The following is a 15,695-nucleotide window of genomic DNA, read 5'->3' on the forward strand; positions in this document are numbered from 1 at the left end:
ATTGGTGACAATGGGTCAGGGCCAAGGACAAGAAATCTATTGGAAGCTATACCTGAAAAGATAATCATTGCACATAGGTGGTGTGTGCACCTCTAAATTCTGGGGTGTGACTAAGGTGACTTTAATCTTGCAACTGGCTAATCAAAACTTTAACTCTAATAAAACAACAGCTTAAACATTATGGTTATTACACTATTTCATGTAAACTTGATAAAAGAATGAAGGGGTGGAGTCTAGCCTTTCAATCAGGTTACAACCTACCTTTCAATCAGGTTACAACCTAATGATGTCTCTTTGTGGGCATAGCCTAGTTCTGGAAACTTTCTCTCTTTTTCTCCTGGGAGGCAGACCACATTCTCTCCTTGCTGCACCCTCCTGTTGAAAAGTCACATGGAGCCACACAGATGGCAGCCAGAGCCCTGGAGATGTACTCCATGCCATTAGATCCACAAGACTTTTACCCATTGGCCTGTGGTCTTGCATTCTGCATCATTGCATGTGGTTGTGTGAATCTAAAGAGTGATCTATGAACTAATATCAGACTTATGGGATAATATAAGACTTATGGACTTGATATGGAATGTTTTCTTAATTTTCAATTACTCCTTGATATACAGCTCTTTCTTATACACATGTGACTGTCTCTGGATTTGCCTCTCTAGTGAGCCTGACCTAACACAATCACAAATGTGCTACAAACATAGTCTTCTTCTTACAGGTTTGAAGATAGAAAGCAGCCATCTAGCTGAGAAGCAACAAAAGTCACACGGAAGAAGTACACCGGCCTGTGCGATTACGAGGTGTCGATAGGATCAAGCATTAGGCATTAAAGAATAAGAAATCATATCATTGTGAATGAGGGTGAGTGCAGAGTGGAGACCCAAAGCCCATCTTTACACAACTGGATATCCCCTTACAGAAGGGTCACGGGGAAGAGATGAGCCAGTCAGAGTGTAGGGTAGCAACGATGAAACATACAGCTTTCCTCAAGTTCTTTAATGCTTCCCATCCCCACTCTCATGATCCCAATTCTGCCTTACAAATCCAGCTAGACCAGGCTGGAAACACAGGGAATCCAGGATAGATAAACCTCTCAGGACCAATAATGAGAGTACTGATACCAGGACGGTAAGGGAAAGATGGGGTAGAAAGGGGGAACCAATTACAAGCATCTACATATAACCCTCTCCCAGGGGGGTGGACAACAGAAAAGTGGGTGAAGGGAGACATCAGTCAATGTAAGACACAACAAAATAATAATAATTTATAAATTATCAAGGGTTTGTGAGGGAGGGAGGGAAAAATGAGGAGCTGATACCAAGGACTCAAGTAGAAAGAAAATGTTTTAAGAATGATGATGGCAACAAATGAACAAATGTGCTTGAGACAAAGTATGTATGTATGGATTGTGATAAGAGTTGTATGAGCCCCCAATAAAATGATTTAAAAAAATACAGTCTTCTTTTTATATAAAAGTTACAAGTTTGAAAGATCAAAGAAAAGTGAACCTAACACAGGCAAAATACTTTTTTGCAAACAATTTTTAAAAATCAGTGAAATATGATATTAAGTCTGACGAAATGAGAATATCTTACTCAGGCTCACATAGAATTAAAACAAGATAAAAATACTAGGTCAGGTTGCTTTGTCCATTCAATGGGGAATGAACAATTCAGAATGGGATATTTTAAAGTTAAAATTATAAAATTCTTAGAAGAAAATGTAGGCTGTGAGCCCTAGTTTTCAAAGATAGATTATCTGAGATGACAACAGAAATATTGTGGGAAACAGAAGGATTTCTCCCATGCTGTCTCCCCCAAATATATGCCAAACTTAGCTGCTTGTGGATGACTATACACTTGGAGGTCATCAGGAGTAGATCAGGGGTCATTCTACCTAAGAGCTATCAACCATCTAGAGCAAGCAGTCACCACTGTCTATCCCACAACAAGTAGGGCCCACACCCTTCTGATAAGCATAGTAGTTGTCTGTTTCCTTTGTAGCAGAGCCCAGAGAGGTCAAACCCGCCCCAGGATGACCAAGGTTAGGCTGCCATCCTGACTCTAGGATCTGCCCATCTTGTCACATGTATACCCCCAATCCCTCCTCTTCCTATTGTGTGTATTTCCCTAGACCACCCCCTCTCATTACTGTATTACCTACTGCACAACCCCTTCCTGTGACGAATGTCCTCACCTGTAATTAGGGGGCTTGCAGAGAAGATAAAAGCCTGGGCTAGCATTAAAGATCTCTCTCTCCCTCCACGTGAGCCACCAAGCGGGGCTGAGGTGAGCATGCTACCATGAATCGTGTCTGACTCCATTTATTTCAATACTTCTCTTCGATCTCTCATGCTCTCTATAACTTTACTATGATCTCTACTTATTATTGCTGTATAATTGCACCTATCGGACCTGTAATGATGTGTTAGGGATGGCTTCCCCTGACAAAATATATGTAGCAAAAGACAAAATAAATTAATGAGACCATATAAAAATTAAATATTTTTCATCAAAGGGCTTTTCCAAAACAGTGAAAAGACAATCTACAGATAGGAAGAAATCATGGAAAACCACATATTCAATAAGGGCCTAATATCCAATATGCAAGTGTGTGTACATGAGATGACAACCATGGTGGTACAATGGGTTAAGTACAGGGCTGCTAACTGCAAGGTGAGTGGTTCAAACTCACCAACAGCCCCGAGGGAGAAAAATTAGGCTGTCTGCTCTTGTAAAGATTTTCAGCCTTGGGAACATAATATATGGTTGCTATGAATTGGGATTAACTAGACTGCAGTGGGTTTGGATATCTTTGGGGAGGGAAAAGCTGAGGCTATATATGTGTATATATATGTACATATTCATCATACTTATTCCTCAAGTCTTCATAAAAATCACATAATAGTTTAGGTTAACTGATTTTTAAAGAAATTCACCTTAAGTATTTTGTTCTTTCAAGAACTAGCTATAAGGCATCCCACTGAGAGCAGGAACTCACTGTATTAGTTGGGTACCTTAGATGGGAATGAGTTGGTGTTAATGGATCCGGAAAGCTCTGGAAAAGACAGTGAGAATGTTTGCACAACTCAAGTAATACAATCAATGTCAATGAATTGTGTGTGCAGAAACCATTGAATTGGTGTATGCTTTGTCATGTATATTCTCAATAACAAAATAAAATCAAAACAAAAATGAAAAATAAGAGAAATACAATCCCACCTCCACCTCCAAATGGGTAAAGGATTTAAATGGACTTTTTGCCCAAGAAGATAGACGAATGGCCAACAAGCACATGAAAAGATGTTTGAGTCCACTGGCCATTAAAAAGATGAAAATTAAAACTACATTGAGTTACCAACTTGCTCCTATTGGCATGGCAATGATGCAAAAGAGCTTAAAAGTGTTGGCATGGTTGTGGAGACTTTAGATTGCTGTTGAGAATACAAAATGGCATAGCCATTTTTTCCCCAAAAAGTTGAACATAGAGCTACCATAAAATCCAGTAATCCTAGACAAACAGAGACCTGTATGTCCGTGATCATGACAGAAGGGCCAAGAGGAAGGAATGACCCAGGTGACCCTCACAAGTGAATGGATAAACAAGCGGTGGCATCTTAGCCAGCTGTGCAGGAAAGGAAGTCCTGATGAGTCCCAGGACGCGGGTGCAGGTGGAAAAGGTCGGTCGGGTCGTGCGAAGTGAGTCAGTGAAGCTTCGGAAGAACCACTACTGTGTGATCTCACCCTGTGCAACAGGCAAATCGAGAGGTCAAAGCTAAACCGGGGTTATCAGGGATGAAAAAGAGTTTCATCCTGGTAGACGGATCTGGAAGAACGGGAGCATGAACATGGTTGCACAACTGGATGGTTATAATTGTGCATGTACACCTTTTCAAATGGCACATATTTGTGCATATTTTCACCATAAAAAATTATTCTAAAAACATGATGAAAAGGGGGTGCAGTTCACACCTGGAATTCTTAAGAAAGTATTAAAGCACAGGAAAAATGTTTAAAAGTAGAAGATAGCAATAGGCAAGAAAAAGAATCAAAGCGGGCAACACAACTGTATTTCAGAATTGCTGCTGTAGTATAGATGTGTCGTTTTTTTATGTTTTATTTGGAAAAATACTTATTTAAGAGAATGGATGGCTAAATGAATATATACAGATTATGGGGAATGCATCGTTGTCAACATGAATCCCAAGGTCTCCTGGAATGTGTTGTGTTATTGCCAGCATCTGAGAGTCTAGCCCTGCAGAGAATTGATGATGTCAGACCGGCTCTTGCGGGAGGTAAGCAAGATGTCGGCTCTCCCCAGAGGACACGGAGGGTCTAAAGCTGCCTCACAGGAAACAGTAACTTTAAGCTGAGATTTATTTTGAATGAAAGTGTCCAACCAAACGATCCTGGGTCTGTAACTCCATTCCTAATATTATCACAAGACTATTTCTATTCTTAAACTTCAGCTTATCCCATATCTAAAACAGAACAATAAACTGATAGTTTCCATAGTGACAATAAGAAAAACAAAGGAAATAGCACATAACAAATGTTTTAAGCTTCAAATGCAAGGCATTCTTAAACAGCTATATTATGCAGACCAATAAAGTCAGTATCTTTATGGCCCCTAGAATTTGTTCCAACACACACGGAGCTCCCTGGATACAGACTTGCTGAGAAGTCCTGAGGGAGCTCCTTCCTGGCTCTTCCCCTCCCTGAATGACATCACATTTTCCTTACTCTCGCCAACTCTCAGAGCTTCACACCTCACAGTCTTCCTGGCTTAAGGTGAAGCATCACCACAAAGCGGCGGCAGGCCCCACACTTCATTCCCATCCCCCACAATTTCACTCAGCTTCTGCTGACTGGAAAGATGCACTATTCCAGAATCGAGTTTGTTTTCGCTTTCGTTCATTTTAACAACTCCATGAAGCTTTGATGTGCTACAGTGGTCATTCCAATTTTAATTTTATAAACCGAGAATACTATAAGGGGCTAAAGGAAAAACATTCTCATAGGAGAATGGAGCATCACGATTTTGTAGCGAAAGATTAAAGAGAGAAAAATCTCTGAGACCAGGTTTCCCTGAAAACAGCAAAATCTCTTTCATGTTTTGTAAAAGCCTTTAGAGCTCACGGAAAATACGAAGTAGCGAAGCCTTTTGCACGACTTCAATTTCACAAGAGTCAGCTCATTTTGTCCTGCATAGGACATGGCCTAGAATAGAAAGATTCAAGTTATACTTTGGGATTTGTCGTAAGGAAGAACCGTTCAGGAGCTATGAGGAGTGCTGCGGACAATGAGTCTTCAGGACAATCAATCATCTGAGTCCACTTGCTATCGACAATGACAGTCGATGTCAAGATCCCAAAAGAATTAGACAATGCATCTGGGGTGACACGTTATGATTAGTATTACTTTTAGTGCTATTTTTAATATTAACATCGATACTCTGGAATGACTGGGATGCCTGACCAAACCCATAAAGAGAAGGCATTCAGTTACCATGGGTAAGGCGTTATGCTAAGTTCTCAAACTAAAAAGTGTAAGAAAGTTTATCTGTCCCTAAGAATTTTATTATCTTGCAGAAACTGGACACCAACATTAAAGAAACAACCCTGAGATAAGCAATACTGACAGAGAAAAAAAAGTCAATTAAAAGTACTATAAGAACTGAAAGGAGAATGTACAGATGTGCTTTACACAATTGATGTATGTATATGTATGGATTGTGATAAGAGTTGTATGAGCCCCTAATAAAATGTTTTAAAAAAAAAGAACTGAAAGGAAATCCTGATTCTGAAAATACAGTTAAACCTGGTAAAGTCAGATTCCTGTAAGGAGAGAGCCTGCCAAAGAAGAAGAAAGCAGATATTTTCCACTCAGCCAAACCTTAGAAAAATTCTAACACTGCATCCTGTCAAAAGTGAGCAGCTTGCAAGACCCAGAAAAACAAAGCAGTCCCTTTGAGTTCTGGCTCACCTGAACTAGTTCTGATTAACAAGGTTTTTCAATTGGAATATCTTTGATAATAATATGTAACGGACTCTAACGGTTTTTAAGTGTCTTTTAATGTCTAATAGATTTAGAAGTAATGAAAGTGGTCACACCAATATCACTCATGGGTAAATGGGAAGCATTCTAACCTTATTTACTGTACACTATTTGGAGTCTGTGGGGGTGCAAAAAATTAAGTGGTGGTCTACGAACCGCCAGGTGGGCTCATCAAACTTGCCCAAGCACACCTTTGAAGAAAGGTCTGGCAATCTGCTTCCAACATCATGAAAGCCCTAAGAAACAGTTGTGCACTAAAGGCACGTAATCACCATGATTGGAATTGACCAACATGGCTGCTCCTTTCCACCATTAATGGACATGGAAAAGATTGTCTGGTAAAATGACTTGGGTATTTTGAAGGCAAGCAAGTATCCTTGTGGCCAATAGCATTCCTCAGCTCATTCAAGTCTGAACTCAGCTCAATCATGCCATCAAAATAGTGGTTGCTAAGATCTTGATAAGACCTCCATGCGACTGACCCCAGGAAAACCAAAGAATCAAGCTGGGGAGCTTCAAGTCAGGAAGGACACTCAAAATCATACGAACAACCAGTTTAGTAGAGAGCACACCTTTATGTGATGTATTATAGATTCTAGCCTCGATGCCTATGGTAAAAATTCCATTTGGGAGTTAGATCTCTGCTGTGCGAATGGACATGTTTATCTAGCTATCTGTCTGTCCGTCTGTCTATCCATCTATCTATCTATGTTGCTGAGTCAGTTCCAACACATAGAGAGCCTGCGCCCAGCAGAACAACACACTGCCCGGCCCTGTCCCATCCTCACAATTGTTTGATTCTTGAGCCCATTGTGGCAGTCACTGTGTCAATCCATCTGTTGATGAGTAAAATGGGATGTATTCTGAGCCTCCACCTTATGAAAGGGTGTGCCCCAAGTCACCATCTCTAGTCTCCTTGGGAGTAGGGTCTGCTGAAAGTTTAAACCACACCTTCCTCAAAGTCATTCCTCTGTGCACAAGAGCCATCTCCAAAGCAGAGAGGGCCATCTGCCTGTGACCATCAAAGAAGTGTCCTCAGTAGAGCGTACTCAAGATCTCAACCTGCAGTGGTAGAGGCACCAGGAACGGTAGCATGAAGACTGTGGGACAACGCAAGGAAGTCAGGCTCAGACCAGAGGCCACGGCAACGAAACCACGAGACAGACCCGGGAGCGGTGTCAAGACTATGAGACAGTGAGGCAGAGCCATGGGCGGGCTTCCGGGCTCAGGAAGCAGAGGCCAAGGGATCGCATGGCTGAGAACTAGAGACAAACTTGACTGCTGGCTAAGGAGAGGTTTTGCTGTGGACCAATGTCTCCTTAGCGCTTTCTGATCCTGTTAACTTCCCCGATAAACTCCTTTCATAGTGAGCATTGTCTGTGAGTCCTGTTGGCAAATGCAATGGATAATTGAACCCGGTGGAGAGGTAGAGTGTCGTGGGAAGAATGGTTGGTGTGCGAATGGGGTAAAGAAGATGGAGGATGGAGGGATGTGTGGCCTCTGCTTCGTGGCAATAGACCTCAGGCTTATGAGGAATTGGATTCTCCTTCACTTTTGAGTAGGCAGAGAAGGGCCGCTATGCATGCCTGTAGATATTATCCTATCTCAGATGACTCGCTACTGAAAGATGGAGTTGAAAGTTTCTTTTTGACTATGAATGTGATGCTATTCTTCATCAATTTGTCATTCCAAGCATAGGAAACCGTATCGCTGACTCACACTGGCCAATATCAGTCCATTTCAGCCCATTAATGGGTTTCACTTCTCCTCTGAGCTTCATATTTGCACACCCCATGTTCTGAGATGAATGGATGTTTTCAGCTGTCAAGTCCCATTCTGAGCTGTGCCCTATCAGAAAATGACAGTCCCCACATTGTCGTTCCATCTATGTCTGTAACGTAGACTGCTTAGAGGAGGCAGCTCTTCCCCAGGCAATGGTAAGGGGCTTTCAACCTAAGGAGCCCATCTTCCAGCTGTGTACCAGACAATGCTCTGCTGTCATTCATGAAGTTTTCAGTGGCTAATCTCTTATCAGTGGACAGCTTATTCGCTCGTCTTAGTATGCTTTTAGTGTGGCTATTTCACTTAAATCTGTTTGGAATACTGGTGGCATAGCTTTCAGAATCACAGTGACATGCAAGCCATCATGGTATGACCAAGCAGCAGACAAGTGGGGAATTAATATCAGAGACTGGATCCTGTATGTCTAACTCATATCCCATAGAATGTATTAAATTATTTAGATATATTAAAAATCTTATATATTAATTTTCTTATTCTAAAACTTCCTCACAACAAAAATATGAGTTTAAGCCATTCAACTGTATTTTTTAACTATAAAAATCTCATTCTCAATCTTTCTCACAAAAATATATTGCAGTTTAAGTTATTCATCATAATACTCCCAATATAAATCAATGTGTTATTTACAGTCAGTCCAAATAGGGATTTTCTTAAGATTTTAAAATATATATAATTTGGCATTAGTATGACTATAGAGAAAAGGCTCATTTTCTTGAAAGCAGACCACTGATGAAATGATTTTGGCTTTTTATTCATGAAAAATTTCCAAAACACACATCTCCAGTAACTACTGCCCCCAGTGCTTTCCACAAGCATTTATCCTGTGCATTTTCCATCTGTTAGCCTTCATGACATTCATGTGATTAAATAATAATCAATTTGAGAAACTCAACCAAGTTCCTTTCACAGATACAAGAGCACCAAGGTGTGTGTGAATTTCCTGTCAAAGTAGAGGAACTTCTTAGGAGCAACAAGTCAATGGATGGGTTAGGAAGGAGCCCTGCTGGAGCTGCGGGGTGGGTGCGCATTGCACCATTAACTGAAAAGCAAGCAGTTCAAACCCACCAGCCTCTCAGCAGGAGAAAAAAGACGGGCAGAAATGCAAAGAAGCCACGACGACTTCATCTAGAGGCAGCAAAGAAACACAAAGCATCGACTATTCAGGTTCCTAGAGTTTGCAAGTATGGACAAAAATTGTGTTCTACAAAGTCATTTACTTTTTTATATATTGTTATGGCAGTCCTAGAAAAAAAACATATGTGAAGGGGGCATCAAAACTTCCAGGGAAAATTCCATTATCTTCTCATTTTATTTTTCTATGAATCTTTTGAAGTCCCCTGATTGGCATTAGGAATAAAATTTCAGACCAAACAGTCTATTCTAAGTTTTGTCACCAGAACATAGAATAGAATGCGCATTATGTGATATATTTGCACTAAAACATTATTCTTTTAAAAATGTATGCTAGTATTGTTTCAAGAACACTCATCTTCCACTTGCTAGCGTGTGCATTATAGAACTGCAGGATCTGGACTTGCCTGTCTCCTTGGCACATTTGGAAAGCCCAGAATTGGGGGATGAGGTAATCAAAGCACGTTGATCTGACTTTATGGCAGCTTTGCTACCTGAATCTTTGGAGAATTTTTTGAAGTTAGGGAGAAGATATATTTTTATAGACTGGCATACAGCTTGCATGAATAATTAGTATTTCACTGATGTCACTGTCATTCTGAAAAAAATCCACTTTATAGTCTTTTAAAAATATGCTTAAAATCACTTATTGCCTTAGCCAATTTTCAGTTACATCAAGACGTCAATTATGAGATGTGTCAAAAAATGAAAGCTGTCACAGGATGACTTAGTAAAGAAAGAAAGCATCTACAGCAAAGTCTGTTCCACTTTAGATAAAACCATTAACTCAGTTTCACAAAGTTAATCTTATTCATATCAGTTCATTTCCATTGGGGAAAATCTGAGAGGAATACCTGAGACTGTGCATTAATATTGGCTCCTTCCTTAACAAGAACTTTGACGACTTCTGCTTGTCCAGCCAGAGACGCAATGTGAAGAGCGGTATTTCCCTTCTGTTTTGAAGAAACAAAACGAAGAGTCAGAGTTTAACTCAATTTGTAGAAATCAAAATATTCAAGCATCTTCAAATTTCCCAATTATTCCAACTGGTCACTTTATTAGAACAGTGATCCCCCTTGGAACCAACTAACCACCATCCCTTTGCATCCATCAAAAAGCCTGGCACAGATCGCGGCTGAGGGAGACGGCTCCATTCGGGTTGTGAGGATGTAAAGCCTTACAAGACTGACTGACTCCTCTTTCTCCTGTGGAGTAGCTGTGGGTTCAAACTGTAATACACCCAACTGGCAGCCTAATAATTAGCCCACTGCACCACCAGAGATATGGTGAACAGGATCAAGAACATAGAAAGATCGAGTTCTTATTGAGTCAGATAATGTGGTGTGTGTGTGTGTGTGTGTGGCAATATTACTCTTTATAGTATTTAATCGATAACTAAAGAATTTTCTCTCAAGGAAACGTTATCAGCAGCACGAACAACATAAAGGTTCATTGAACCATGGAGTTTACTTCCGTTTGCAAAGAAACCTAGACATTTAAATGGTACACACACTGACTGTGCTCACAATTGTGTTGCCGATTCCTAGTAGCACATGGTTATTGCTTCAAATATTCTAAAAGGGGGGGGCGGCGCACCTTATCCACAAGGTTACCAAAGATTTATAACATAGACGTCGCCAAAATCCAACATGCACAGAGCTGATCACAAGTGAAAAATAACCTAACCTTTCATGAAAAGAAAATGTTGGCCGAGAGTTTAAAAGCTATGTATGATACCACTAAATCAATAACATTTTATAGCATAAACATCCAGAAATCTGCATATTCAAAGTTCAGGCTTTAACCCTCTTTTTAAAAAAATAAATCATTTTATTCGGGACTTACAGCTCTTATAACAATCCACAGATCAACTGTATCAAACACATTTGTACATTTGTTGCCATCATCATTTTCAAAACATTTTTCTGTATGAGCCCTTAGTATCAGCTCCTCTCTTTTCCTCCCACCCTTGTGAACCCCTGATAAATTATAAATTACTATTTTCTTATACCATTCGCGGTCTCCCTTCACCCACATTTCTGTTGTTTGTCCCCCTGGGGGTTGTGGGTTTATAAGTCAAACAGAGTTGGCTCCCCATCTCTGCCCTTCGATTCCATCTTTCCCCACCCTCATGGTATTGCTGCTCCCATTACTGTTCCTGAGGGGTTGTCTGTCCTGGATTTTGTGTGTTGAGAGGTCCTATCTGTACCAGAGTACATGTTCCAGTTGAACCAGATTTGTAAGGTAGAACTGGGGTCATGCCAGTGGTGGTGTGGGGCAATGGCGGGGGGGGGGGGGCAGGTAGGGAAGCATTAAAGAACTGGAGGAATGTTGTGTTTCATCCGTGCCATACTGTTATATTGGTATACTCTGACTGACTCATTCCTTGTGACCCTTTTGTGAGGGAATGTCCAATTGCCTACAGATGGTCTTTGGATCTCCACTCTGACCCCTGTCATTTGTATCGATATATTTGTTTGTTTGAGTTCTTCTGGTGCCTGATATCTGATCTTGTTGAATCCTTGTGATCACACAGGCTGGTGTGCTTCTTCCATGTGGGCTTTTCTGCTTCCCTGCCAGATGGCCGCTTATTTAACTTCAAGCCTTTAAGACCCCAGATGCTATATCTTTTAATAGTTGGGCACCATCAGCTTTCTTCACCACTTTTGCTGATACACCCATTTTGTCTTTAGTGATCATATCGGGAAGATGAGCATCACAGAATGAACGGTTTTTAGAACAAAGTGTTCTTGCATTGAGGAAGGACTTAAATTGAGGGCCAATGTCTGTTTGCTACCTTAATACTTAATATATAAATATATGTATATAGACCTATATATATAAAATATATAATGGTAGGGATATAGGTCTATATACATATATTATATTTAAATATATGATGGTATATTATATAGATGGTATATAATATACCATCATATATTTTTATATATATATAGGTCTATATACATACATATATATATATATATATATATACACATGACTCTAAAGGACTTTTGCCTCCTAGTTCTTTCTTCTGTGTCCTTCAACTTTCCTCCTGTCCCACTATCATATTTTACCTTCATTCGACTCTCAGTAATTCCTCTTGGCTACATTGCACTTGATCAAACCCACCCGGCACTCTGTGCCCTCCTTGCCATTGTCTTTTGATCTCTCATTCCCTTGACCTTGGGTTTGTTGGCTACCCCTCCTTTTCTCCTTCCTCTTTCTCTGCCATGTCCCCCAGTGCCATTGGCCCCATTATTTTCTCCTGGGGATGGTTTATCCACCCTATGTTACATGGATAGACAAGAGAAAACATTTTTTGAAAAGCATATAAAGAGTTCCAGGTCTGTCTGCTGACTTATGAATGTTTTCCTTTCAGGTCGAGTGAAGTGCCAAGCCCTCCCCACAAATTCTGAAGTCTATTTTCAGGATTTCTCTGGGGTCTTCAATGCTTTGCTCTCCTTGCTACTCTGTTGCTCTCCTTTTATTTTTGCCTCAGTGTAAGGGGTCAGACTGGGCTCTATTCCCACACTGTGTCTCCAGTCCTGCCCCCGGTAGCACTGTGGGTCAGTGAGAGGGCACTGTGTCTTGCGGTGCTTCATTTTTCTGCAGGTAAATATCCATTTTTTTCCAGCACCACTTGTTAAGGAAGGCATCTGCTTCCCATTGGATATTTTTTGGGCCCTTATCAAAGATCAGGTGTCTGTATGCTGATAATTTTTGTTTCTGGGTTTTCAGTTCTATTGCACTGGTCTGGATGTCTGTCATTATACCAGTACCATGCTGCTTTGGCCACTGAGGCTGTATAGTAGGTGCTAAACTTTAGCACTCTTTGACACTACTTCACAGTGGGTCCTTTAAACACTCTTACCATTTTGAGGGCTCAGTTGGCTCAGTTTTTAAATGAGGCATGCTAAGTGGGATTTTTTTAATAAAAGATTCTAATATTGCACACCATCATGGAAAGAGATATGGGGCTAACTAAAACAAATAGGAATGGGAATCGTATACCATCAGCAATACCGCTGCTGGGTGCACATCCTAAAGAAGTGAGGGGCATAATAAGAACAGACACACGTACTCCTATCCGAAAGACCACTTCCCCCCGGAAGCCTTGCTGAAGCTGGGGTCCAAGTGCTTTTTGGTGCGGCAGGTAGAGGGAGGGGACCACATGGTCTCTGCCACGTGGGGTCATCCTACGTTGACCTGAATCTGGTGGATACTGCTACTGATGTGCTAAGTGGATTTTGATGGAGATTCATGATTCTTGAAGGAAATGATTTCACTTCTGCTGATGGGTAGAATCAGGGTGATGTGGGTATTGGTGAGACACCATGCCCTTGGGGAAAATGCTTGACATTGCATATACATTACCTCAAGGGGAGAATCTACCTGGTATTATATTGCTAATCATGCTTTTTTTTAAGCCTTTGGTGACCCAGTCTTCATACTATAGGCTGCTTGTATTTCAGATTTTGTCTTTTCACAGCGTTCTCTGTAAGCCATATCGCTTAATGTGGCTTCTTAATACAGAAACTACATTAAGCGAGCGGGACTTTGCCCTAAACATACCTCTGGCAGATTAAAGGAACTGATTACTCCTTTGGACTTGCAGCTGGAATGCCCTAGTGTGAGATGGGGTGAGAAGATGACCGCTATTCCAAGATGTGGATTTGGAAGTCATAGGACTTCAGGTCAAACCTCTTGCTTTTGAGATTGTCTGATAATTGGCAACTTAAGAGCCCCACATAGTTGCCACTTTCAAGTGTTCCTAGTTTTTGTGACATGTCTTAGTCTACAGATGTAGTCTTGCCTTAGTGAATGTGTTATGAAATCTGTGCCTTGTGTCTAACCCTCATTGATTTCTAAAACAATATTCAGACATTATGTTTTTTAATATGTACAAGTAAACACTTCATGTATTTTAGTCTAAAAGTCTTTCCTATAGATGAATACTTCTATTGTCTAAATAGTATTTTATATTCTGTAACATTAAATGTTAATGATACTTTTTCATAATTATGAAAGTTCTCAAAGAGGTTACTTATATTATCTCTCAAAACACTGACAATAATGTCAGTAAAGTAGCCTAACGTTTTATCTATCTATCTGCATACACACATATCATAGATATAAGAATGGATTCTGAGCTCACACATAATTGTAAGCTTAAATTTAAGAACTATTAGTTCTTATAATGTAGCCCTGTTCAATACTTAAACCCATGAGGGGATCACGGAATATATGGGTGTTAGAGCAAAGTGAAGTGAAGAAAACAGATGGTTCCCAGCTATCAGAGAAAATTGCACCCAGGGTCTTATAAGCTTGTCTTACAAAATGTAGCCATCTAAGTGAAATGTCAGCTAAGTCTGCACAGAAATCTACCAGCCTGGGCAATCCAACGATTATAAATAGTAAAATCCATGTTTAGAAGAGGGAAGTATACTAGAGATTAAATTCTGAGCACCCAGTATGCAGAAGGCTATGGATGACAGTGAAAACCCAAACTCTATCTGCAGAATTCCCACATGGATAAAGCCTTCATTGAAACCCTGATCATTGACCAGGGATAATTGTGGGTAGGTACATAACTTGGTGTCAATGTGAGAGTAATATGAGTGAAGGGGTGGAGCCTAGCCTGTCAATCAGGTCATAGCCAATGATACCTCTGTATGGGCATCACTTGCTCATGAGGATTCTGGGAACTTCCTAATTTCCTGTCTCTTGATTAGCACTAGGAAGGACAACCTCCCTTGGCACCTACCTGAAAGTGAACAGTATGTGCTCGCGAGTGTGTGTGTGTGTGTGTGTGTGTGTGTGTGTGTGTGTGTGTGTGTGTTGGTGGGGGGGGTGGATCCCCTATGGACCAATCTTGTTAACTCCAATGTCTCCCACAACATACATATCCTAATCACGACCCCACTCCTGCTGCACTAAACCCATCTATAACCATGAGGTCTTGACTTTGATCAATTTTAAAACCACTCTTCTTTAAATATTTTTCCAATAATTATTTGCTGTGGCTAAGAGATGATTTAAATTTAAAAAAATGTTTTTAAGTTTATTCTCTCTTAGTGTTCCATGCCAGGTACTTGTTGCATAATCTGGACTTCTCTATTTAACATCTTTGGACTTGCCAGATGTTTCCCCTTGGTTGTTGTTATTTTTATTAATACCCACTACATCGTCATTTATTATGCTGTGAAGAAGTACACCCAGGGAAAAGATGCTATAGACCGAGATGCTAAGGAAAATAAATGTACACGCATTACCTTTGTAGCAGAGTCCACAGCAGACCCTCTGCCCAACAGCTCCTGGACGAGCCCGACATGGCCCTCCTTGGCAGCCAGATGAAGAGCATTGAGCCCATTCTAAGAAGAGAAGGAAAGAAGGTGTCAGAGCGGCTCATGATGAGGGAGATCCTTTGCGGATCCTATGCAAGCAGACAAGCCAGAGAATATACAGCACTGGAATATACTCTTGTGTTTATTTTACTTTTGTATAACGGGTTTTCAGGTTGTTTTATATTCACATAGGCAAAAGCGGTGAACACATCCATTTACATGTACAATTCTATGGAGAGAAAAAAATCCCTAACATTTATTATACTGCAGACTTAAAAGTCTATAGCTTCTTTCTTTAAAAAATACTTTTATTAGGGGTTCTTACATCTCTTATCACAATCCATACATTCCTCCCATG

The 15,695-nt window shown here is 40.5% G+C and overlaps 1 protein-coding gene across 14 annotated transcripts in view; it reads right to left on the reverse strand.

The window, feature by feature from the left end:
- The window catches only part of ANK2 (ankyrin 2), a 648,733-nt gene that overhangs the window by 183,358 nt on the left and 449,680 nt on the right, over positions 1 to 15,695 (reverse strand). For all 14 annotated transcript variants that reach the window (XM_075543900.1, XM_075543907.1, XM_075543894.1 and 11 more), the window contains 2 exons: positions 15,266 to 15,364; positions 9,845 to 9,943 (listed from right to left, as the gene is read on the reverse strand). In XM_075543900.1, coding sequence (XP_075400015.1) covers positions 9,845 to 9,943; positions 15,266 to 15,364 — 198 coding nt within the window. The remainder of the gene's footprint in view (positions 1 to 9,844; positions 9,944 to 15,265; positions 15,365 to 15,695) is intronic.

This window comes from Tenrec ecaudatus, chromosome 3 (assembly GCF_050624435.1).
Source record: "Tenrec ecaudatus isolate mTenEca1 chromosome 3, mTenEca1.hap1, whole genome shotgun sequence".
Lineage (NCBI taxonomy): Eukaryota > Metazoa > Chordata > Mammalia > Afrosoricida > Tenrecidae > Tenrec > Tenrec ecaudatus.